This window comes from Dermacentor variabilis, chromosome 6 (assembly GCF_050947875.1).
Source record: "Dermacentor variabilis isolate Ectoservices chromosome 6, ASM5094787v1, whole genome shotgun sequence".
NCBI classification, from domain to species: Eukaryota; Metazoa; Arthropoda; class Arachnida; order Ixodida; family Ixodidae; genus Dermacentor; species Dermacentor variabilis.
In genome coordinates this window covers 168952529-168977855 of record NC_134573.1, presented here as the reverse complement: position 1 = coordinate 168977855, position 25327 = coordinate 168952529, and the positions used below count along the sequence as shown (strand labels likewise).

Genomic DNA, 25327 nt, shown 5'->3' with positions numbered 1-25327 from the left:
ACAGGAGGGTCGCAGCATGATGTTAGTCGGGAGACATGGACAACTTCCTGGCCGCAATGGGATTGGTCTAAAGACAATTCCAGCGGCTTGATGAGGTAGTTGAGCTGGGAGGTTTGGTGAATTACGAGATATGGACCATTATACTTAGAGATCAGCTTGATGGAGAGGCTAGGAGTACTAGACAGGACCCACAGGCAGACCAGCAATCTGGGAGCATGGTATGTAGTTGTAGTGGATGCGTCGCGGTGTAGCTTCTGGCACCACTGGTCTTGAGATGTGAAGAAGCGAGTAAGCTGGCAGCATTCTTTGGCGCATGTAGCTGTTTGTGAAACTGTTATGGACTCTGAGGCGTTGATCTGGCAGAGACGAATACTGTTCATGGTGCGCGAAGGTTCTCGCTCGTAAGGGATAAATAATGGCGAACATTCTTTAGTTGTTTGCATGACAGTATTGTAAGCGCATGGGCTGAAAGTTGTACGCTTTAGCCCATAAATCTGCTGCAAAGCACCGTTTAATGCATCACCTCCGCTTCCCTGCACCCTCGTCGTATATGAAACAGCAAACGCTATCTAAATGTCGTAACTGAAACAATATACGCTCTCAAGAGCATCATTCCTTTAATAAAGCGAGCTGCTTTCTAGAAGCGTTCCGCTATTCGCTTATATTGTGAACCACTTTCGATGGTTTCCGCACATTCTCTCGCTCTCTCTCTCTTTTTTTTTGACATAGGTTGCACGTAGGTGGACGGAAGACGAATGACTTTTCACCTTGAGCTTCAGGTCGAGGTCAATCGGGGGCTCGACTCCGTTTCGGAAGGCGATGCGGCGCAGAACGGCCGACGCCTCGGGGAGCCGGTCCTGCGACAAGAGCCACCGCGGAGATTCGGGGATGACCCTACAATGAACACGCAATGTCCGTCAATGACGGAGGCTGAAAGGCTGCAGGCGATGCTGCTTTGCCCGTAGCCTGCGCGAGGGAAGCTAATACATACGCCAAAATAAGAGGAGGTCAAAGCGAGCTGTGGCAGACAGGGAGTCCGGTGAACGACTCCAAGGTGACACGAGGCATGAACGCTTAAGGCCATGGCTTCAGGTTTATTAGACCGAGCGTCACAGAAATAGAAACGACTGGAAGGGAGCAGTGGCGACTGTCGCGTTCTTGTTGTGTTACCTAAATCGTGCGTTGTGGTTTTTCTTCAGCCTTTTGTTTCATTTGATGGCACTTTTGATGATTATATCTATCTCTCATCCTGCTAAAAATTGCTGTTGACATTGCAATAGATATAAACGATATTACTTAAACAACACCTTCGTGACGCCGCGCTTGCTAATAATACTTATTCTTATCAAGTACCACGATGTTACAAAATCAAGTGCGCCGGCTTTCTACTGTGAGGAATCCCTAGTTAATTTTAAACCCAGGCAGTGCAGCGTACAAGTCTTGTACGTGCGTAAGGGATCCGATTGCAGTCGTGCACAAGTGCCGTGATTCTGTATACGGCTCAGTTACGAAATACAGTTGGTGATTCCTTATTTTTGTAGCGTAAGGCTGCGGGAAAATGACAAGTACCTAGAAGAACACTACATGGCAACGGGGCAATGCACAATGTGTGAACTGGCGTTCATTCGTGGAAAGGGGAGTTGGAATGATTCAAGTGCGAGAAAAATGGTTGCTTAAGAAGCGTAAACCCAGCGATAGAGACTCGATGGGAATGCTCTAGAAGCCTGTTTGAGTATTGCTCACACGGGGAGTAACGAATAAAATGAACAAATATAACGCTATCTGACGATACGATTGCACTGTTTACACAAAGACCCCTAATTGTTAGGTTTTGGTTCCGCATGCACCAATGATATCGCAAAATATAATTTCCCCACCGTTGCCTACCGAATTTCATCCTGTTTATTTGTTTTCTTTCAGTACTAATATTTGTCGATGAGGTGACAGTTGGCGTTTCGCCTTCTCTACTCTGCTTCGCAATGTGAAGTGGGAAGCTATACGGGTTGTCCTCTGTTGCTCGAAACTGAGTAAACGATGCACTTGCAAAGAAGTGCAAGCGCGTTCACACCGCCGTGCTCCCGATCAGCTGACACAAAGAAGCAATGTCGTGTCGTTGTAAAACATAACGAATATTTCGTTTATTTCGTGGCTCCTGTCATTGTGGCTCGTCTTTGCGCGGCCCGGCAAAAACCTGTTCGCGCTTCACCGGCCACTGAACTCCAGTACTGTTAAAGCTCCATCAGTGCGTGGTTTCTTACCTGACGTAGCAGAAAAGAGGCACCACGCACGAGGCGCACACTGTTGCCAGCAGCACCCAGGTGCGGCTCAGGTAGGCCACCAATGTCAGCAGGCACATGCCGAGCGTCCAGCCCATGCACGCCACGCCCAACATCAGAGTGCGCTGCTTGGCATCCAACAGCTCCATTACTGCACAGACAGGGCGGAAGAAAAAACGAAAAGCTCGTTACAGCGAAGTATTCGGTAAAAGTACTACAAGGAACTATGTAGGGCAAGCCAGCGCGGCGGGGTTGGTTTTTGCTGTAAAAAATTGAGGGTGTATGTACTTGCCACTCATTTTCTACAGTGCTCTTGCATCGCGGCCAGCAACCACGTTTCTAACTTTTCTTGTTTCTTTCTTGCAGCCAGATGGTTATGGACGTTCTTTGCGACTGAGATTTAGGTGCATGTCAAAGAACCCCTAGCGGTCAAAATTGATCTCGAGCTGTTCACCTCGGCATCCTTCATAACCTGTTGTGCAGTTCGATTAAACCGTTGAAATTAATTTAATGTTTCCAGTGCCCTCGATCGAGTCTGCTCGTTCCGTTCTTCGCATTATCGTCTGTTTGTATACACGTATGTATTCAAAATCGATTCCAACAGACCGAATAATTTTGGGGCTTCTTAATGAAAACACTCATCAGACAACAGCATGCATTCTGCACTTGGGCACGGTGCTTTAGCTGGCTTTCTTTCACGAAGTATTAGGAGCGACGAGTTGTACAATTCAGTACCATGCCAACTGCGCGCGGCAAAGCCCAACACACCATATGAGAGGAACAAGAGAGAGACAGAAGAAAGGGGAAAGGCAGGGAGGTTAACCAAGAGGGAGGATCCGGTTTGCTACCCTACGCTGGGGAGAGAGGGCAAAGTGAGGTAAAGTGACAGGAAAGTAGAAAGAGGGAAAGAAAAAGAGCAGGACAGGAACACAATCTCAGTCGGTCACTGTCACCGCGCACTATCACCGTGCGGGACTCACTGATGATGTAGGGCACCTGCTCGATCTGCGGGTCCAGCAGGGCATTGACGAAGCGCATGACGACGAACATGGCGAAGTTGGTGGACAGCACGGCACCGAAACCCGAGAGCGCGGCCAGGGCCACGATGGCGAAGAACGTTGGCTTACGACCGTACCTGCAGGTGGGCGGACCACTAATTAAATCGATAGAAATAAGGGCAACCTATAGGAGCTTAACTAATGAAAAAGAAAAAAATTACAACTGTACAAAGCAAATACACAATGAAACCGAGGAAATCATATAGGGAAACGAAGGGTTCAATAGAACGCGTTGCTGGGTTGGTTGGTGCGTGAATAATTACCACAATTCTGGCTCAAAAAAAAAAAAAAAAGGCGAAGCACGACCGTAAGTGACAATAAGTCTCTGTCGACGTTGCTTCTGTCGTCTGTCGTCTTTTTTGCTGTGCCACATTTGTGGTAATTGAATGTGGGTTCCATATTAAAGAAAGCTTGAAATATAGAGATAATGAGGAAAAATAAAAATACAAGCATACGAAAGAGAGAACTTGCCGCAAGTGGGAGCCCTACACATGATCTGCCCTTGCGTTACCATGGTTGACGCTGCGTAGTACAAATACACACAAATACCCAATAATGTAGGCCATCGCGCCAGTGGTAAGCGACGAGCGGGTAATGCGGAAGATGGTTTGGTTCCCATCTGAGGCAAGTTGTAGTTTCGTATGCTTTAAAATAATTTTTCCTTGTTATTTCTATAATTCGATTTAACGAAGACGGTGAATGTTCCTTGTGCTTTCCCTGTACCAGAAAAATTGTGATTTGTTGCTTCAGGTCGTCGAAGTATGACGTGACTTAAGAAGACTCTGAGCCCCTACAGGAGTGCGAAACGAGCTTTCTACCTTTCAATAAGTGGAGTCACCTTCGCGGATTCTTCACAGTTATTTAGGTCTTCCACATGACCGCATAGGTTCAACGCCTCCATGGCTCAACATGCGTGACGATAATATGCACAAATTGGTTCGCCGTGAACTGCTACTGCGGGTTAACTGTTTTTCGCGGCGATGTGCCGCTGACGATGACATGTTCTTTGGGACCGTGGCGAGAGCAGGCTTGAGCTTACGCAAGTGGGAGTCGTCCTTTCTTGGCGTGTGTGTGTGTGTGAGTGTATGCGTATATGTTATTGGTGATTTCTTAAGCTCTGAATCAAGTTTTATTACATGCTTGTGCTTTGCAACAAGCTACAAGTCTGGCCATTAATTTGAGTGACTCTATGGTGTTGCATTCTGAGTTTAACTTTTCGGGCGTGTTTATGTCTTTCTCATTTCTTTTTCCTTTCGGTAAGCTCACACAAGACAACGGATAGCAAAAAAACAAAACAAAAACAAGATAAACAGGACGTAAAGAGTATTCACTATTACTAAAGCATGCCGCCAGCACAGAACATCTTCTAGAAAAAGAAGAAAGAAAAAAGAAACGTTATTGATAATGAAACAGCTCTTACGCAATCAACTGATCAAATAAGCATTCCTAATGTAATATATGCAGTGATCATTCCATATAGTACTAACTTGTCAGCCAATGCACCAATGATGACAGGTCCAATGACGCTTGCTGCGGTCACTGTCGAGTACAGCAAGCTAGGGAGGTGACCGCGAGAACATATCAGATCCCACTGCAGAATTGGAAAAGGCAACATTATACTTTTTATTTAAGAAGGGCTGTGTGAAGGCATAGTAATCGTATTATTTATTTGTAGATTCATTACAGGCTCGTATAGGAGAACTGCGTGATGGAAAAAAAGAAACAGAACACCTAATGAACACGAACAACGAGAAGTAACTATTAGCAGCAAAAGATGGCGTAATTATACATTTTTCGAACAAGAAATGTGCACACAAATACGCACTCAGCAGTTCTCAGTTAGTAATTCAAGCACGAGTTTCTGGAAGGCCATTCTAAACTGCGATGACTTGTGAGAAAGTCTCAGCATCGGAAGCGTTACTTCTACAAAATATTCGTTTGGTGCTGAGGTGATTATGAAGAAACCTGGAGTTGCACAAATTCTTTTGAAGTCGCAAGTGGGATGGTAATAGGCTGCGAATGTATTTAAGTATCAGTTATTTGGCGACACAATCAAAACATACAAATGCTTGCCACCCTGCATCGTGCAGATAATTCAGTAAAACTCTTTGATGAGATTCTTCTTGAACCCAGGCGCCGAAGTCAGCCCAAACATTACATTTGCGACAACAATGATGAAGAGAACACAGACGTGCGGTGGCGTTTACTCAGCGCTGGTGAACTGAAGCGTTGACGTGTAAGGTTTTGCAGGTGATCAAAAAAGGCCCGTCAATGTGGCGCACGCCTCGCGAAAAATACCGGTCCTTGAATAGGGTCTCGACTGCGACAGCAAGGTTTACCGTCGCGCTGACGGCGTCTCGGAAAGCTGGCGTGGCATGGAGCACCAGCAGGGGCGCTGCGGGCGTGATGCCTCGATGGTGCACGAGATGGGACCGAAGAAAAAAAATTGGCAGTGGCTTAGCTCGGCTATGCCAGAATATACGTCAGGATATATGCCAGGATATGCCAGGATATATCTGGGATTTATAACGTCTGCTTCCAGTTGGTAAAACCAAGTGTGCGGTACCGTACCGTACGATTAAAAAAAACATTTTTTTCTTTGCATTTAAGTCATTTTTATTTTGCAAGCACGTGTCACCTAACCTTACAGTTCTCGCCATGTAGCAGTAGTCATGAATGGAAGTGTGCTGGAATAAAGTACGTGAATATCCTCGAGGAAGACTTCTAGGAGGCAAGAAAATAAAATAAAAAGAAATCGCACTCTAGGCGTTGATAGGAGAGAGGGGTGAAACAAGACAACGTACGCTGCAGAATTTTCGGTCTAGTTTTGTCCGTAGCTTCCTTCTAACGAGGCAAGCGTACAAATTATTAGCGCTGCATATCAGACGATTTAGGCTTCCAGGAATCATGAGCGGAAAGCCCAGTTTCCTTCGACGTTAGCACGAGCAACTCGTTATGCTAGGCGCACTAGTGCCGTGTGTAAGAAGAGAGAATTTTTCGCTCCTTGCAAGCAACGTAATCAAGGTCAAGGAAAGAAACGCTACGTACGAAGCACGCGCCAGCTGACCTTGATCGGCGCCAACGACGTAGACGCTTACAATGAATTGCCTATTGCAACTTAGCGTCATAGTGGCCGCGCCGTCTGGATACTTTGGCTCTCACGAGCGAACAGGAGATGTAATATAATATCATAAGCCTGAATAAAAATGTGGACTTGTTAGAAGTAAATCGGAACGCACCTTCCGCGAGATTGCAGAATAATGTTGATGTTTATTAACTGCAGCAGTGTAGGAAATTTGGCTACTGCAAAGCCCGCTATGTACTAATATAGGCAGGAACAAAAATGCAGATCCAACACACCTGTAGCTATCTATGTGAGGCAAAGCTTTAGGGAAGTGCCTATTTAAATTCCGCACAACTAATGGCAGTGCGTGCAATTGTGTTTACTTTCATCCTGTGCAGCGTGCAACCTCATGCAATGTTTGTATTTATCATTATCAAGCACACAGGTCATAACTGTTAATACGATTAAGATTCTTTGCTTTATATATATATATATATATATATATATATATATATCAGGCCTCTTACGCCAACCCAGTGACCAAAGTTGTCTACCAGCTTGGGCAACTAGATATGTGCTTGGGGTTGTGTGCCGTCGTGATCATATTATCGTCGTCATTCCAATTTTGTCATCTGACTGTCATCTGCCGACGTCGTTACACCACCGACGTCATTCCTTCTTCGTCATTATGTGGTTGTCGTACAGTCTTCGTCATGTCATCATAGCTATGACCTACCCAGACGAGCGAGTGTCATAGCAAAGTGGACCACTCCCCGAGATAATACATGTCGCATATAGTCGACGCAATAAAAATCTCAGAATGACCACTGCATATTTTACATAAAGGTGTATTCAGCAGCACGGTGCATCGCTACACTACTTAAATGTGACTGTAATGCGATTAGCATTACAGTCGACAGTAACTGTGAGATGGGACCTACCAGAATGTTTTGCCCTTTATTGCACTCCCTTCACCGATTCCTCACGTTTATTGTTATTTTTATTTGTTTTGAAAGCATATATACATTTGACAGGAAAGGGAAATTGAGGAGAAGGCTGGCAACTGCCACCGAAAGGGGCACAACGCCTGCCTACGCTTCAGAAAGGAGGTGACAGCAACATAGAAATGGAAGATAGGAAGGAGAGGAGGAAAGAGGAAAAAAAGAGCAACAGGCCAAACGCAAAAGAATAAAGCAGAACACGTAGTACAGGTCACACACAGTAGGGCCGGCCAGTGAAGGTCACGCTACTACAGAATGTTAAATAGAAGAAATAGTGTCGGCGCTACAAACATGAACCTAAGTTAGTTAATTCTAGAAAAGTAAGTAGAGCGCGATGAGCCTGATCGCGTCGAGACGCACAACCACTGTGGTACAAACATTCGTCGACTGTCGTACACCGCAGCAGGCCAAGGAGATGACAGTCTCTCGCGAGCGACATGCGCTACCCACTGAAAGCGGGGCACTCCAATATCAGGTGCTGAAGTGTCTCGCAGCAGCCGCAAGACGTACACGACGGACTGGCCACACGTCCTCGTCTGTATGAACGTTTGCGCACGTTCACGCAGCCAACGCTCAGCTTGAGTAGTTTCGCGCTAGAGCGACGAGGAAAGCCTCGACCGCGAACACGGGGCGGGAACGTTCCATTTGCGACGCGTTGGTCTGGATCCTCGCGATGTGGTACGCCCAAGAAAAATACGGCTTGTTGGGAGCTGCTATGATTGGTTGACACTCCATTCTGCACTTGTACTCTATACATAATGTAAAGTCAGCGGTAAAACGCGAGCAGCATAATAGGGCAGAGAAGGGAAGAATAACCGTATCTGTCCACTTCACCCCCAGGAGTCCCACCTCCGCAATGAATTAATTTTTGTCCTTTTTTATTATACTAAGGAGATCACTCCTCGGGCACGTGCTAATACTAACTCCTACCGATCCCTCACGAAACCATGCAATAGTTACTGCGCGCAATAGTGCACTCCTGACGACTCTGTAACACAAAATAATAACGCTCCCGGAGAGCTGTGAATGGCTGACACCCCGACGCTATGCCGCTGATCGATAGCCCGAGCACCGAGATGACAGAATTTGTACGAAGCCAATGATAAGAATCGAAAGGCAGGACAGGAACGGGAAGGAAGCAGCATCCACGTCTCTCCGCGTCTTCACATCCGGAGAGGGCCACTTCCACAATCGAAGGACGACCTGAACAGTGAACTGCGCTCGGCACTTACGAATATATTCTTATTCTCGAAAAGCGTGCTAGAATCACGGCCGAAAATTCAGCTTCAAAAACGGAAGTGAAATTCGGTAGTCTTCAAGAAAACAACAGGGCAAGTGAAGGATACAGAATATTTTAGTCTAGACTTCTCCTTAAGCATTGAATAGTCCGTAGCTATTGACACACTTGCATCCGCGAATGTTTACTCCAACCGATACGATAGGAAGGAGCGCTTAATTTCTTGCACGTAGTACTACGCGAGCTAGTCGTGTCGCGGTTTCTTATTACGGGGAGAAACTGAGTTTCTTTTCTCGATCATCCTACATGGTTGCTTATCACCTCTGTTGTGTGTTGTATCTTTAAAGGGATACATAACAAAAGTAAACACTAAGTCGAGCTACATTGAACGATGAAGTTTCAGTTATAACGACTTTGCCATTCGTAGCGAGAACATAGCTTTTGTAAGGGAGAAATAGACAAATTGACGTAAATTTAAAATAGGAGTGGCGCCACCGCATGTGGACTATAGTGCTTCTCACGTGATGTCAGCACTGACTACTTCACAGAGATCGGAAGTAGAGGGAGTTCACGTGAAAATCACGTGAATTCGTCAGTTATCGCGTGGGTGATTCAAATTGAGCAGCATCACATAGGGACATTCAGCGACAATTTTTCTACGCGACAAATATATAGGCACACAGACAACGATGATAGACTATTACACGAATATCCTACCGATCTAGCTCGGCCTAATTTTTTACCCTTTAGTGCTGCTAATAACACTGGTCTTGCTCGCGTCCAATAAAGCTCATCATTTAACACAATACAGTCATTTTACTGCCACTTGAAGCGATGGCGAAGAATGAATGATGAGTAAAAACAAGATGCGTGAGAATATTCCTAATTTTGAATAGACATCAAACGTTAATGTCTTGAAAGAGGAGAGTTCTCGATATTAAAGTTCGATACGTTACTTGGGATGTTCGATTTGACCGAATATTCTTTGTTACTGCAGTAATCGAAGCTTGCCTGCCGCGGATGAGAGGGCTCATTCCCGTGCTTCGGCGTGTGCTTCACGTGCCCTGTTTAAGCCAACCGGCAGGCTTGGACGGCATTTACATTTTTTTGCTCATCTACAAGGCGCTAAGTTGTATGGACTTTCGCGCAGCATTGACTGTGTTTAATGAAAATATATAAACTTTCTTGCCACTTTTGGCGTCTTTGTTTACTCTTCAACATCTAGAAAGAGAAATGGGTATTCGATTCAATATTGCAGGGAGCAAGTGTTTGAATTCGAGTTGATTAAAAAAAAAACCTGGACTATTACAACACATGTACGATTAAATAATTTTAGTAAACACAAAAAGCACGAGTTGTGAATAATTTTAATAAATTGCATCAAGCGCAAAATTGGAGCGGGTTGCATGGTAGTGTGGGAAGGCCGAGTGAATATAACATCAGTTGAGAATAATATGTCAGCTCACACACGGGTTTTTTTAGATCGTAGTAAAGTCACACTGTCGCGCATTGCCCAGCAAGAGGCTCGGGCGCACGAGGCTTGACAAGTTTCAGATAAATCGTTTATACTAAGCGCTGACGCTCGAAAGTGACAGCTCCGCTCACAGAGTCAATTACGACATGTCAAAACATGACAAACAAACATGACGCGACGATGTCAAACACGACATCGTCGAGTACAGGGCCGTCGTCTGCAAATGCACGCCTGTTACAGCCGTGGTACGACCTATTGAACACCTCCATGAGCACGCGGATATCCAATTCTCTGCCAGCGTACCACAGATAACGAAGTATACGTCTTCTATCTGTGCCGCGAAGTTACGATCATTGAGATAGCTTGAACACACAGGTACAATTCGAGTTATTAAAGATGTATTGAAAGAATAACTACATATTTTTAAAATCCGGTAAGCCCTTCCACTCTGGTGAAGATAGAAGGCCAGCTAATCTGTGTATTGTGAAATTTGTACATGATTATCGCACACGTGGCGCCAAACGATTCTGCATGAACTCTTTGCGGAACCTCGCCGTCGCAACCGGGAACTTCCAACGGCGTGGCGGCCCGCCTTTCTCGCGCTTTCGCTTGGACGTTCATCGTCCACGGCCTTGGCCTGCCGCCGCCGTTCCCGTTGCCGCCGCTGCTCTCGTGAGCGTCCGTAATTGGTCGACGGCCTCGTCGTCGCCTGCGGATTCCGAACCACCGGACGTAACGCTGGTGGTTGTACGTTCGGCGGCGTAAGCTCTTTCGCGACGTTTGCGCTCCCGTTCGCGCTTCTGGGCAATTCGCCGCTCCTTGCGTTCCCGCTCTTCTTCCCGAGAACGAACGGCACGTGGCCGAGCCATCGCGAGTCCCAAAGGACAACTGCTCTGGCGAGATCACGACATCATGGAACGCAGGACACACACGAATACATCATGGAACGCAGGACACACACGAATGACGGGTGATACAATGACGTTTCATTCTAGTAGGGCCGCGTCAATCACGGCGCGTACTCGACTGCACGAACGCAGGTGGCGTCTGACGCGGACGCCGGTTTGTGTGACGCGGACGCCAGTTTTGTGTCGACACACAAGGACACGGTCCTGGGGGAAGTAGCCAATAACAGCTTCGCTGTGAGACAAATGAAAGGCGACTGTACGTCTGACATTGCCTGAAATATCCTTCAGCATCTCGATATGCGCAGAAGCCAACAAGTTAGTCCGATGCCACTCACTGCGGGAATCGATGTTATGCGAAACATCCTGCAGGCAGATGGCTATCCAGCACCGTTTAGGGTTCTTTGAAGAGTTACCACAGTGGCACCAACGTGTTTGTGTAAAGCAAGCAGTTGTGTTCAATGCGACCCTGCGTGTGACTATACAGAAGCAAGACGACAATGAAAAGGACGAGGACGATAATATGACGGCAACAGCACTGCGACTTTTTTTTTTTATTCTGGAAGGAAACGCGACAACTTTTTCCATTACGACCTTGGCCGATACCGAAGGCGGTACATTGTCGCGCAGAACCTTCGTGGCTTTCTGCTTCGAAGAACAAAACAAGAGTTTCCTGCTAAGATTACTAGAGGAAAGTCTCGCGCTGGTGATCGTTCAGCCACCATGAGAATGATGCATGGTGGCTGAGTAGTGCATGGATTTTTCTGACCTTCGCGTTTCTGGCTTCAGACGCTTTTGTCGTTTCGTTTATTACGTGCGCCTTTAGTGGCCTAAATTTTAAAGCAATGTATACTTTTTCCTTAAATGCAGACGTCACTAGAACTCTGCGAGCATGCATGATCGCTGCTAATTGCAATGGTTCCGCTCGTCCATGCGTCCTTGGCATGATGGTTTCAATATCGGTCTTATAGTGCCTGGCCTTTGCATCGAAGAAGCTCTTGCGTTACGCTCATGGTAGACGCAAACGGTGTAGCTAAATTGAAATGCAGACCGGGGTTTACACTGTTACGCAAGAGGTACAGCCTGCGCTAGAACCCCGAACGTGTTTCAACTAAAAGATGGTTAGAGATATGTGCATGTGGACGTGTGGATGCTCTAAATTAAGTAACGCCGTCGGGGATGGTTACCGTGAGAGACAATATGTGAGAGAATGGAAGAAGGCTAACTAGGTTTGGTCGTGTTACCTACGCTGCACACCAAAGCAATGCGATTGTGTTGCGAAGGAGAGAGAACGATGGAGTGAGGAGTTAAGTTTATCTCTGAACCACCTTCGTCTTCTCAAAGTATTGTAATGTCGAAGTACAAATGTGTCGCAGAATCGCATTGTTAAGAAGTCGTGTCTCAAACGGGAACTGAACCGAGAACAAAAAAAAAGGTATTTTTGCTGTAACCGGAATTGAACAGGAACATTGCAATTTACTTGACTTTGGAGCGAAACCGAAAGGGAAAAATAACGGTTTCCGGTTCAGGTTGGCCTTCATTTCCGAAGCTTTTCATCCCTGCATTGCCTGCAATTGTGGCTCAACTATGCTACCTCATCTTTAAACACACCATACTCCCGTGATTTTAAAAGTAGCAGAAAAATTTGTACGGCTTTCAGTGTATTGCGCCAGGGTGCACACTAGGTGTTGTGATAACGCGACAATACTTACATCGCATTCGACGCGCGGACCGCCCAAACTTGGATGCGTGCGAAGTACCACTGAGACAGTGGAGTACGTATGCTTGCTCGTTGTCCCCAGTATGACTGTGAACAGCGGGCATTGATCTCTTGGTTAGCGCAAATTACAATCAAGCCGCTTACATAAAAAAGTGTTGCTAGGCCTTCGACCGGGCATATCAATGAAGCGAGCAATCAAGGGTCTCTTAGGATATTTAGTTAACACAGGCCGAGATTCAAGGCTGTGAACAGGCCCTTCGAGCACACACGTGTATATATCCGCATCTTACTGCCTGCAGTGTCCTCATAATTTCTCCTCGGTCTCTTATTTTTCTTCTCTTCTATTTCCCTTTGAGCAGAGTAGCACGCTGGAGGCCTCTCTGCGTTTCCTCGATGTGCCTTCTCTTTCCCTCTCTTCTTTAGCTTCGCTTCACAAAGATTCCTGCATTGGTGTTGGATTTACATAATTCTTTTGTAACTACCTGTGGCCTGGAAAACAAACGATAGGCCTAATTTTTCAGTGCAGCTTAACAGTAGCGTCGAGTTCGTGTACAAAATAAGCTTGTGCTGTTTTCATGTAATCATTATTGGGGTATGGAATTGAACTTGAACCGGTTCGAACCGGTTTGAACCGTTAACTCTTTCACTCCGGGATTCAACCGGAACTGAACCGTTCTCTGTAAACCTAAAGGGATAACGGTACCGAGAAAAGTTTCAATTAGACACTCTAGGAAGACGTATGGCCACAGAGCCAGAGGACCGATTCCTCGGTCTGTGGCGGTTAAACGAACTTTACGGTGTTGTGCGTGGCATGATCTCCGGTTTACCTTGGTGGGAATGGTCTCTTCGTAGTGCAGATCGTCGTAACGAAACAGCTCGCAGGGCTGCCTGGATGCACTATTGTTCACAAACCACGACGCGTTCCACGACGTCGCCTCGAACTCTTCTGCGGTCACCAAGCGTGTCCAGTTGAAATGCCGCATCGGCAGCACCGCACACTCGTCTTCGCTGACAAGCAGCTTGCGAATTTCTTGGGTGCGAGATTCGTTGAGGCCTAGGGCGTCCAGTTGCGGTACCACGCACTGATGGTCGGGCTCGGACAACAGAAATATCAGGTTCATCGAGAAGAAAGGAAACAGTATCTCCGAGGGCAGTAGGAATCCCCACAAGAGGAACTTCTGGAACTTGCCGAAGCCTCCGAGCTCTTCGATCACGTCTTCGAACTCCATATTCGAACTCTTTTACTCTTTCTTGACTCCGATAGACTCGGCGACGCTAGCGCTTCTGTTAACCCGTAGGGACGTGTCTCTCTCCCGTAAGTAACAAAAAAGTAACGCGACGATGCACGTGCGAGCTGGGTTTGGTGCCAACGCTTATCGAAACATGCAAGTGGAGCCGATCTGTACAGCGCGCTTGCTGCTGCCGCTGTCGCTGGCGGAAGCCACGCTTCGCGGCCTGGCGAGAAATACAAAGGGAGACAGAGAGAGAGAGAGGGGAGGCGAGAAACGAAGAGGAAATCTTGTACTCTGGGTGTGCGGCAAACACGGCCGTAGCTGAGAAGAAAAAGATTTTGCGCGCGACCACTCGTTATGTTGGCTTTATTTTATTCCTCTGACATTGCCCGTCGACGTCGTCGTCGGCATTGCTGTCCGCGTAGCCAGAATTGGCAGCCGTTTGGCGCTACAAGGATGTGGTGATATACAAGCTTGCCTGCGGGCAAGTCGGTCGGCAACGCCGAGCGCTGTGGCGGCATCTTTGGAAGTTTAATGCGATTAAAAGCCGCGCCGTACAGCGAACATGGCTGTACGGGTTCACTGAATGGCTGAGCGAGAGAGATACGCTCGAACACCTGCGCCACTTACCTGCCGGCGGGAACTGAAAGTACGACGCGTCAGCGGCGGCAGGACGATGCTATATTTTGGTAGTCATACGAACCTCGCTCAGAACAATTGGCCAATAAGTTTGCCCATACATATACACACTGACCGGCGCGGAGAAGTGCTGGTGTGACGTAGTCAAATTGGATCATAACTGACAGCAGGAATTGCGGAGGTTTGTCCGACCCATCGAGTGGTTTCATGTATTAAAGACACGACCAGCGTGTGGGGATAATTAGTGTTCAAACGCTCGTAGCAGCTTAAATTACTTTTTACGCAATCCAGCAGAGTAAACAGTGACTAATAGATGTACGTAATCGGCATAGTATGAGCACAAACCATATTTTTCGCGTAAAGAATGAATGAATGCCGATAAGTTGTTTCTACTAGGAGTTAACGACCCGGTAGGTAACAAAATTTTAAGGAGCAATAGACATAAGCAAGGAATTCGTTTAGAAAAGTGTACCGCTCTTTAAAAGCGTCTATTTGTACATTTTGTGTCTGGAAAATTGCGAACCAGTAGGGAGAACATTAAGGGTTAGACTTCTCTAGTTTCCAACCACGGCACCGATAACGTCAGGCTCACGTCGCAAATGTAATGGTTATGGGACATTTTTGGCCTCCTGCTGCGCGAAACGTCTTTAAAGGTTGTCAGACTAAATCGTTGTTCACTGTTGAATGTAAGGCAATGTAATCGGGAAGGAGAAAGCAAAAATCCTCTCAGTGAATAACATCGTGCGCCGAGGGGGAAGTTTCTAAGCCTCTTACCGTCATATGTGAAGGTAAATAAGCAACATTTACTTAAAGAAACAACAAAAAACCGTTGTGAGTACTTTCCTGAATTTTTAAATTCGTTCGGTGCAGTTGTGCACGTATTTTTTATTGTTATTAATGCTGTTCACAAATGAGAAGTAAAAAGCAATGAATAAACAGGTTGTATTTTCTATGGGAAAGAGTCGGTCTTTCACTAATATGCCACTGAAGTTAGCCTACAAGTTAGGCTACAAGTTAGGCTAAAAGTTAGGCTAGAAAGGAGGACTCTGATCGCCAAGCTGCACGTCATATATACAGCAACTCTTGAGGCAGAATCTTTCTTTCTTTTTTGTCCAGACACGGCGCGAAGATAGAAACACGTGAGTGTGTAAAAACATTGTGCAGTATGTTTATTTCTTGTGCCACGTTTGCGAAAAAAAGAAAGGGCAATTCGTGATGACAGTACTGCCCCTAGTTACGAGTTACCAGTGGCTTTATGTAATTTCAAGACACGGCTAGTATTTCATTGTCGCATCCAGTCTCCAAGTTTCGATCGAGTGTCTCCAAGATGCAGTTCTCTCAACGTAATCGCAACACCTGTAAACTAGAGCTAAACTGTCAACGCCGCTACTCATTATACAGTGCTCTGTGTTTGTTACAGAGCGTGAGCAATTACTATGTAGACTGACGTGAAGAGCAGTTGCGTAACGTGCGTAAGTGGCATCGCGTTTCCGCGAGGACAGCGGATATTTACGAAATTGTCGCTCCGGCTCCCGAAGTTGCCTGAAGCTCACCAAGGAGCGTAAACACTAAGCCGTGTATAGGCGGGCTAAGCTTGCGCAGAGTTTTCTGTGGCGATGAAGGAAAACCTATACAGGGGTGGCGGACCTTCTGCTCATGTCTTACGCCGCCGGACCAAGTGGTCCGGCGGCGTTTGACACCGCTTTTCGCCTCTTGAATACTGAAAACGTTTCTTGAATACTGTTTCCTTTCTTGCCCACTGATTCAGCTCCGCTTCCGCGTGCGACCCTTTGCATTTGCCGGAACGCGGAAGAGAAAAGGCGGGAAAATAAGTCTAATTTAACACTCAGTGGTGCATTTTGTCTTACTTAGATTTTTTAAATGAGATGTTTACGTTTCCTTTTCCCCCAGCTTAAACTAATCCGGATGAGAGTGCGGGTCATTTTTTCAGGAGTGTTGTTACTTGTGCGCGTTCACCTCCCTAGGTCGCCCTTCATTGCCACAGTAACTTATCCGCGAGTCTATGCAGGGAGAGAGAGAGAGAGAGAGAGAGAGAAAGAGAGAGAGAACATTATTGACGAAAAATAGGGTTATGGGGGCCGGAGGGTTCCTCAGTCCAGGGCTCCAGTGGCCAACGCCACACACCGGGCCTAGTAGAGGGGGCACATCTGAGTGTCTGGAGCGGCCAGTCGAGCGGCAGTTTTGTGTGTATTCGCGGGCTTCTTTCACGCTCGGAAGAAAACACTTTTATGTCGCACGTATTGAGCGACATAAATCTCTATCGGGAGTTTTTTCGTCTTGCTCTACAGTTTTGTCATCGACACGTTTCACCTAATTATAATGCTTGAGAAGTTGACTAATTAAGACTAATTATGTAATTAAATGGAATGCAAAGAATAACCTGCGTATCTCCAAGCAACGGCAAACAACATTACCTTGGTTCTGTCCAGCTACGTGGCATATGCATATTTTTAAAGTTTAGCTAAAGTTACGTGGGAAACCCTGCATAGGAGCCTCGAAGAATGTTCGTGTCCGAGCTGTGCGTCTGGACGTGACCGACTTATCGTGCACTCCTTGTTTTTCCAAGAAAATATTGACTTGGCTTCCAGTTTCTTTGGGTACTTTTCCTTTGCGAGTGATGAGCTACTAGGCTGTATTTACAGCTTCTCTTAGTATTCTTTTGCATAGTCTGATCTGTTATTTTTCTGATCCCGCTGGCGCACTTTATTTTTTGTCTGTTCCGCGTTAGCCTTCCTGATATATCTCATTCTGTTCCTCCTCTCCTATTTCTATCCTTTCTTTCTTTATATCGTTAGTTTTTATGTTTCCATCCCCCTAGTTAACCATTGACAGGCATTGCGATCCATTCTATGCCAATTTACAGCCTGCTTTGTCGCTTTTGTTCACCTCTTTCAATTGTTTATATATTCAAATCAAATATTAATTGTTTAGACGCGTAGTGTGCACGCTATTGCAAGAGGCCGGCTACAGAAACACACCAAACACAGGCTCTGAGCTATCCACTTTATTTCTTCGTAAACTCTTCAAGCCTTGCTGATGGACACATTATCGAAGTATCAGCGCTCTTGGCAGATGTACACAGCAAACATCAGCGCTGGTAACGTAGGCGACAATGCAGTCAGTGGAGGTGTTATGATGGACCTGTCGGGTGGGAGAGACATCCAGCGGGCCTCCCCATGTCAATATAACTACCGTCTTCTTCGAAACGGCGTCACCCCCTTTGCCTCCGAGCTGACACAGAAGTATGGGGAAAGAGAGGGCAAACCGAAGGACAAGAGCTCAACGGCAGAGCCCGACGAATGCACTAATGCTTCCACAGGCTTCCCGGGAAGACGTCGGCGACTACAGGACTGCAAGGCGTAATCATACAGGCGTCTTAGCCCCTGTATGATTGACCTCTCAAGTGTGAGAAGCGGTAAAGCGGGCCTCCCCATGTCAACATAATTACCCTCTTCTCCGAAACTGCGTCGCCCCTTTTTCCCCGAGCTGGCACAGGAGGATGGGGTAAGAGAAGGCAGACCGAAGGACAAGAGATCAACGGCATAAGCTAACGAAAGCACTAACAGGCTCCCGAAGGAGACGTCGACGACCACAGGACCGCCAGGGGTTATTTAACGCTGTGCTGGCCCCCGTGTGGATGAGAACTGTTCGAGACATAGGTGAGAGTCACATCCATGTACCAATGGAGTGAACGCAATATTTTCTTTTTTTCATACTCACTATGTCCGGCTTCATCGTCGTTTCCTTATTCTTGCGGTGAAGACCCCCCTCCCCCGGTCGAGGTCGTATCAGAGGTCACTTAATTCTCCATAACGAACGAAAACAAAATATCTATGAGATCTGCGCTACTTTCAGCATGCACTACAGGCAGCGAACAGTTGTCGTGCTGCAGCGGCAGTAATTACCGGTTTTACCTGCAAACGTTTGCGTATGTGAGGTGACTGTGTTTATGGTTCGACGTTGAAGAGGTCTTTCGCAGCGCCAGAAGAAACTTGATGGCATTGCAGTGAAATTCATAACAGGGCAATGGCTTGACGCTTCGCTTTTCGGCCACCATGACGTGCGAGGGTGGTGCCATTATGCGAGATTGATAAAATAGAATGGAGGTGGAGTGAACCGACGGTGCGCCACATCCACCACTGCTCTATGCTCGCAGTGCTTCAATCTATGCTTAAATGACCATGAGAGAGATTGAGTATAGGGCAGGTGGCGAGGGGCTTTGTTGCGGACGGTGAGCGCTGATGGGCAGACTTGGCGCAAAGTTTAGGTATAAGGACGCTCAGTGGAGGACACTAAGGGCTCTTCCTTGGAAACAAGAATGTTATCGCAATCATTGGGAGGGAGTAACAGTTGATCTAAATATCCTGCCTCAAAAGTAAGAGCAAGCATCGAAGCAGTAGCTTGGCAGTGAAGGCATGGCGTAGGCTAAACTGTGGAGCGTTCCCTGAAAGCCACTAAAAGCACATGTAACTCAGAACACGTTTGTGTGGACGGAGACACCGCAGTGGCCCAATCCAAACGAGACAAAAGGGAGATGCAGACTTGAAACGATTGACATTGGAGGAACAGGGGGTTCCTCCGTCCGAAGCTAATGTTTTGACACGCGGACTTGTCGTTCGTCAGGTACTTGGCCATTTCCCCCAAAATATAAGCGCTCACAGTAGAGTTTCACACAGAGATTACACTAGAAAACGGGGCTCTGCGGCGAGAAATGTTCCACCAGGTGTTTCATTTGTTCCTGGACGCTGACCTTGTGGAAGTGCCAGTCGGCAGCTCATACGCGGATGCTGTGGATGAAGTGGACAAAATGTCGCCGCCCCAGCAAGATGACAGGCTAGGCTCCTCTGTCAGAGAGGAAGTTTGGTAGGCTAGAAAACATGCAAGACCTTAAGGCTTGTTGACTGCGCTCCACCCCGCCGTAACATCAGCGTTGTGACGGTATCTGCTTACGCATGATAGTTAATCGGTATTCAATTTTCAGGACGCCAAAGTCGCAACCTAGCAAATTTGGAGAACTTTTCTGAGGTAAAATGGTTCATATAGGAGAAGATACTGTGAGATCCGTGACGTAACACGGACGTACCGCCAACGAAGCGCTGATGTGAGATTCAGGATACTTCAGAAAGTTTGGCCGCGGTTTTCACCACGAGTTATCGACCCCTTCTCGTCGAATCAATTAAAGTGACGTTTTATAACAATACTCTACGAGCCGAAAGTTATTTATAGCGCTGCTATCTTGTGACCCTTTACCGCTGTCGCACGGTGTTCCGCATTTAAATATGGGACGCCTACTCAAGAGCCAGGCACTGGTTTGACGCTATCACCTCCGGTTAAATGTGAGGACCTACAAGCAAAGGAATCCTTTAGCCAATATCTTCCTACTGTTTCATGCGATCCAGGTCTTGTACCCACAGAATTTCTTTTACCGTTTACAATTGAGGATTACAGAGGTCGTCGTCTCGTTATCACGCCGACCTTTATGCACTGAGCGGCGGGTACGTGCCACCACAATGCTGGTCAATGAGGAGATTCAGTTACATAAGAGTAGTTTAGTAAAAATGGGCTCAATCCTTCTTTTTTGCGCGGGAACCACTGAATTGTAGAATTCGGATGTTACTTTGGATACCACTTAGGTGCCTCCTCCCTCTTTTTACATAGTTTGACACGCATTGCACATCTCTGTGGGACAAGAAGAAGCATTCTCGCAATGATACTCTCAAGTTGTCGAGTTAGAATGCACTGTTGTTATAGTTGGTTTCACAGAGTGCTACTTTTCCAGCGCAAAGATTTTCTAAACACAACCGAACGTCGCGTATCATAGGTTGTCCGCCTTTGCGATGGAAAATAATACTTTTCTGAGGCAGCCTTATTGTGACATCTTGAGAAGGCTGATGACCGTTGGTGCTTCCCTCCAAAATAGATGTAAGCTCTCCATTTCACAATGTTATTTGTGAGCATGATTCTACACATATGAAAAGGCAGTAAGAGTCTTCGAGCCCTCGGGGGGAGGGGGGGGGGGGAGTGGCACGGGCGTTGAGCACTGAATTTTTGGTTATTGTTGTCCTTATATATATATATATATATATATATATATATATATATATATATATATATATATATATATATATATATATATATATATATATATATATATATATATATGCACGGTGTCTTATCACGTAGTGGTCATATGTGTTGACAAGAAGGTTTCTTCGTTGCAAATGGCACATCGCACGAGGCATCGGACGAATCGGTCATGCCTCAGCCTGCAGAGGTTGTAGTTCGACGGTCTTCTTGTCGCCGTTTTCTTCGACACGCCTGGAGCGCTTCGAGGCTTCCTCTAACCTGTTCACAAAACATACATACCAAATGTTTGTTAGTTCACATCCAGGAGACTTGTTATCACACCATGATACTCGTTTTTGGCCGTGCACTGGTACAGGAACACATTTAAAGCGAAACTTCTTTGTTTTGCCTACTTTTCCAGGTTTGACGTTTGCGATGCAGTTCATAATCACAAAAAATGCATGACAATAAAGTTGTAACCATTGTGGTGGATAAACACACATTCCATGAGATTACACGTTGCATGACATGAAAGTATACAAATTTGTACGCAGCAACGTTATATGTAAAGCGTCTAATTACCTTCTTCGCTAAAGGTTAGATTTACATAGATATAAACATGTGCGTTCCGTCTGCGCATATTTAATGTGAATTGCCCCCAACTGTCTCACTTAAGTGCTTTTTTGCCTAGCTGGAGGAGGATCGTTCAAATTGAGCATGAGCATGGAACATGGGCATGTTATCAATCCGAAAGCTGTATCTACGTTTTCTCGCTCATGTGACACCCACGTGGTCATACGTTCTTTAAACGTAACACTTTTCGTGAACAAAACAGAAAGAATAGAAAGGCAAAAGAAATGAGTGTATAGTAAAATTAATAAGGTTGACGCTGGTTGTCTACTATATATATAAGGATAGGAATGGAGCAGCGAAAGAGGCAATGATGACGAGGAAATACAAATTGTTCGCGCAGGCCTTATAGAGGAGACGCATGTCTACAGGCCGACTGTGAGGAAAACTTTGCAAGCGCGCCGTAAGAGTTTTGCCGAGTAGGTATACACCATGACCTCAATATCATCTTGCGTGCTAAGCGCTTCTATGCACGTAAAAAGAAAGGAATAAATAAACAAAAATATAAGAAAAGCAAAACAGTTAAGAAAGTAGCAAGGTGCGCGTTCTACCACGCGACTATCATGTCAAGCGAAAAAAGCTAATAAGAAGGCTTGAAGTTTTTTTTTTCATGTGGTTATACTAAGCTTGTGCTGTAGTACACGTTAGAATAACTTCCAGGCGCTCCGCCCGTTTCTCACCTGTTGAATGAGAAGAATTTTTGGTCATTGCCAAATTTCTCGGCGTCTTCAACCGTCTGGCAGAGCGGGTAGCCCTTGGTCTCGGGTAGCCAGGCGGCCGCGATGCCAGCCGCCATTGTCAGCACGGCGAGGAAGAGGAACGGTATCCACGCGCCGTACCTCACCTGCGTCACGTAGGGGCTGCTGGTTAGTCAGTAACGATGATGATGATGATGATGATGATGATGATGATTGTTATGCGGTACACAGCGATATCGCGAGGTGGCTTGAGAAAGAGATAGAGAGACCGAGGGGAAATAATTCCGGCAGAACCTTTCTCACGCTGAATGTAGACGTTAATGTGACTAACATTGAAGCGCTGTAGCTACACACCGTATTGGCGCCGCCGAAACACGTGGCGTATGAGGTGTGTATGCCATCGGTCTCCTCTTTTAGTGCATCGATGACGATGATGATGATTACTCGCATCCCCTTTAAAACGGGGAAGCGACAAATAGTCGCGAATCCCGCCTTATCTAACGAAGGCCTATTGCATCTAACACAGTTTAGCGGCCTTGCCTATCCTCCTTCTTTATTAAAACCTATATCCCTATATAGCCGCTAGTACCACTATGCCTTTAGTCACTCCGGTTCTATCAATCACATCCATGCATTTCTTGATCCAACAATTCCCTAACAAAGAAACTTGTACCGCCATTTTCTCTTCTAACAATCAATACCTCGAAAGTAACTAAAATAGAGCTTTCAAAGGATACTTTAACAGTCTAAGCTGATCGTTTCTCTTTAGTGGCTTTTTTGACGGACTCACCAGGTAGACGATATAAGGCACCGATGCCGTGAAGACTGCGGCCAGAGCGGTGAGTACTCCCACTGAGAAGGAACGTAGCGGCGTCGGGAACAGCTCGGCCGACTGCTGGTACATCATCATGTACGCCGCCGTGGTCGAGAACTTGGCCACGATCGAAGAGACGATGTGCACCGTGCCGGCTGCGTCACGAGCAGTGAAGCCATGCAAGTTTAGTCATAAAGGAGGCCACATAGGACGAACGTGGGGGATTCGTTCGTTTTTAAAGTCTGTATGACAAATGGTATGATCGCGTTCAAGAACACAGATTTCTTTACTACTGGGTGTCGCAGCTAAGCCGAAGTTCTTTGGGAACTTTTATCGCTGTGAAGTATATATCTAACTGCTATCACTCAGTGACGCAAGTTGTCATTGGGCCACTAGGTATGCTTAGGTTGCTGCCTTACCGAGCAGACAACATATGTCACTGAGTAGGGGGCCAACAATAGACAGCATGCTGGTGGCTGTAGTCTGGCTTAGTAGACAACTTCGGTCACTGAGCATGTGTCAACGGTTATGTGCCCGAGCAGACAACTGAGGCAGTGCGTGTGTGATAGTGATATGTGCCCATTCATTGCACATCCTCCAGAATGGACGTGCCGAGGGGACGCAAGGGCTAAATGTAGTACCCCATCCGCAAGACATCTCCGAGTCGAGCGCGACCCCTCGTTTGAGACAGGCATTGCAACTAAGTTGCAGCCAGGATGCTGGGACTGCTTCAGAGTTTAAACTGGGGTGCACTGATTACGACAAGATATGCTGTGTCGTCGTATCGTTGTAGGCATTGTACTTGGCAGAGAAATTAGCACTTCGTGTGTCCGTGGTGGTAGTACAGTGTGTCGCTTCATTTCTTTAATGCTAATTACGTTAACGTCGACATTCGTTGAGAGATGGGTACTGCCGAAGACTCCTTTCTTTTTTTTTTCTTGACAGAGAAACCTTCTGTACAAAAAGAAAAAAGAAAAAAAGGAATGATGTGCCCTTAGCAACCTCCTGGAGACGCCTGCAATATTTTTGGGTCCTTCTAAAGTGAATAATTATTGCAGATTATGTTGCAGTCAGTTAATTATTAACTATGCGGCCACAATGTTAATACACGGATTGTAGATCTCGTTGAAGACACCACTTTCGGTAGGCGACTTATAGCCACATGCGCTGTGCTTCTTTCCGTGCTTAAAGGAAATTTCAAAAGCCGTTTAAAAAGCCGTTTCAAAATCCGTTTCAAAAGCCGTCGTCGCTGACCACCGCTTGCCTGTCAAAGAGGATTTACTTTAAATGTCAGAGCTACGCAAAAGGTAGCGCGTCATAAGGAGTTGAGAGTGATGTTGTTCTATGGGGGCTCTGCAAATCATTATTGACACTATGGCCATACAACTTATACTTAAAATATTAAGAACTTTTACTTCTAAATAATCGACGAACAAGAACACAAAAAATACTGGCGGTTTCTTGAGGAGGTTGCTTACAACATAAAGTTGGTTTCATCCACACAGAAGGCATCGCTTTTTTGTTATAACTTTCTCCGTGTCAGCTGGAACACCCGGCATATAGAATGGCCAACCAATAAGTTTTTTTGCCTGCAGTCATTTGCACTAAAGCAAGTGCCACGATCGCCTCAATAGCTCGACAAGAATGATTGCCATGTTGATGCCGCAGACACATAGCGGACTTTCGAAGGCAGTGGATAAGAGCAGGAACTACCCATGCGAAATCACGGTGCAGCTGGTCACCGACAGTATCGATTAAGCATATACGCAAAAGAAATGGTTTTAATTTCTCTACTAATCCGCAGGAAATATAAAGAAGATGAAAGACAATGCGATTGCTCAGCGATATTTTGATCTGGAGGAATAAATAAAGAAAATTACGCAGGCCCCATGAACTGTAGAAATCGGTGTATGGGCGAAGCCTTCATGAGCCAGCAAGGCCAAATGGCGCATTACGATAAGAGACGCGCTTCAGATTTCAGTGACTATCGAACACGATAACAGCCACCCGCAGCTGTCTAGTAGATGTAGCACAGCAAAGGCATGCGACTAACGTTGCCATATTAACAGTGACTGGAAGTATGGGCTATCAACAGCGCACGTCAATTTACGCCAAAAGAAGAAACACAGCATTGAAGCTAAGGCACGTAACCTCGTAGAAGGGCACCACCACCGGTCTTTCAGGACCGAGGACGTTGAGGGGCACGTGAAAGGTAAATATTCCGTTCATAGCTCCTACGCTCGTACTACGTGTTTAAAAAAAAATAATCGGTGATATATATTCCAGTGAAGCATCAAACTCGTTTCAAGCCATTTCTGAGGTTTTAAATAAAGTGTGCTGTACGCCTTTAAAATATACAAAATCACGAAAGCAGAGGCAGCAAATTTAGTCCCTCTCGCGTTCTATTTATTAGCGTGATGTATTTACTCCTTCAGCGGTAAGCCTTCTGGGCTTATTGGAAGGTCGACCGACACTGCGGAGGGCATAACTTG

General features: G+C 46.2%; 2 protein-coding genes across 3 annotated transcripts in view; both read right to left on the bottom strand.

Moving 5' to 3' along the window:
• Window positions 1–14170, bottom strand: part of LOC142585709 (carcinine transporter-like) — a 30968-nt gene extending 16798 nt beyond the window's left edge. For both annotated transcript variants that reach the window (XM_075696677.1, XM_075696678.1), the window contains exons 1-5: window positions 13563–14170; window positions 4822–4925; window positions 3257–3411; window positions 2259–2427; window positions 768–894 (exon numbers count right to left, since the gene is read on the bottom strand). In XM_075696677.1, the coding sequence (XP_075552792.1) occupies window positions 768–894; window positions 2259–2427; window positions 3257–3411; window positions 4822–4925; window positions 13563–13964 (957 nt within the window). In that variant the 5' untranslated portion in view covers window positions 13965–14170. The remainder of the gene's footprint in view (window positions 1–767; window positions 895–2258; window positions 2428–3256; window positions 3412–4821; window positions 4926–13562) is intronic.
• Window positions 14171–20787: 6617 nt separating this feature from the next.
• The window catches only part of LOC142585708 (carcinine transporter-like), a 32436-nt gene continuing 27896 nt past the window's right edge, over window positions 20788–25327 (bottom strand). The window contains exons 8-10 of the mRNA XM_075696676.1: window positions 22812–22990; window positions 22004–22167; window positions 20788–20972 (exon numbers count right to left, since the gene is read on the bottom strand). Of these exons, the coding sequence (XP_075552791.1) occupies window positions 20882–20972; window positions 22004–22167; window positions 22812–22990 (434 nt within the window). The 3' untranslated portion in view covers window positions 20788–20881. The remainder of the gene's footprint in view (window positions 20973–22003; window positions 22168–22811; window positions 22991–25327) is intronic.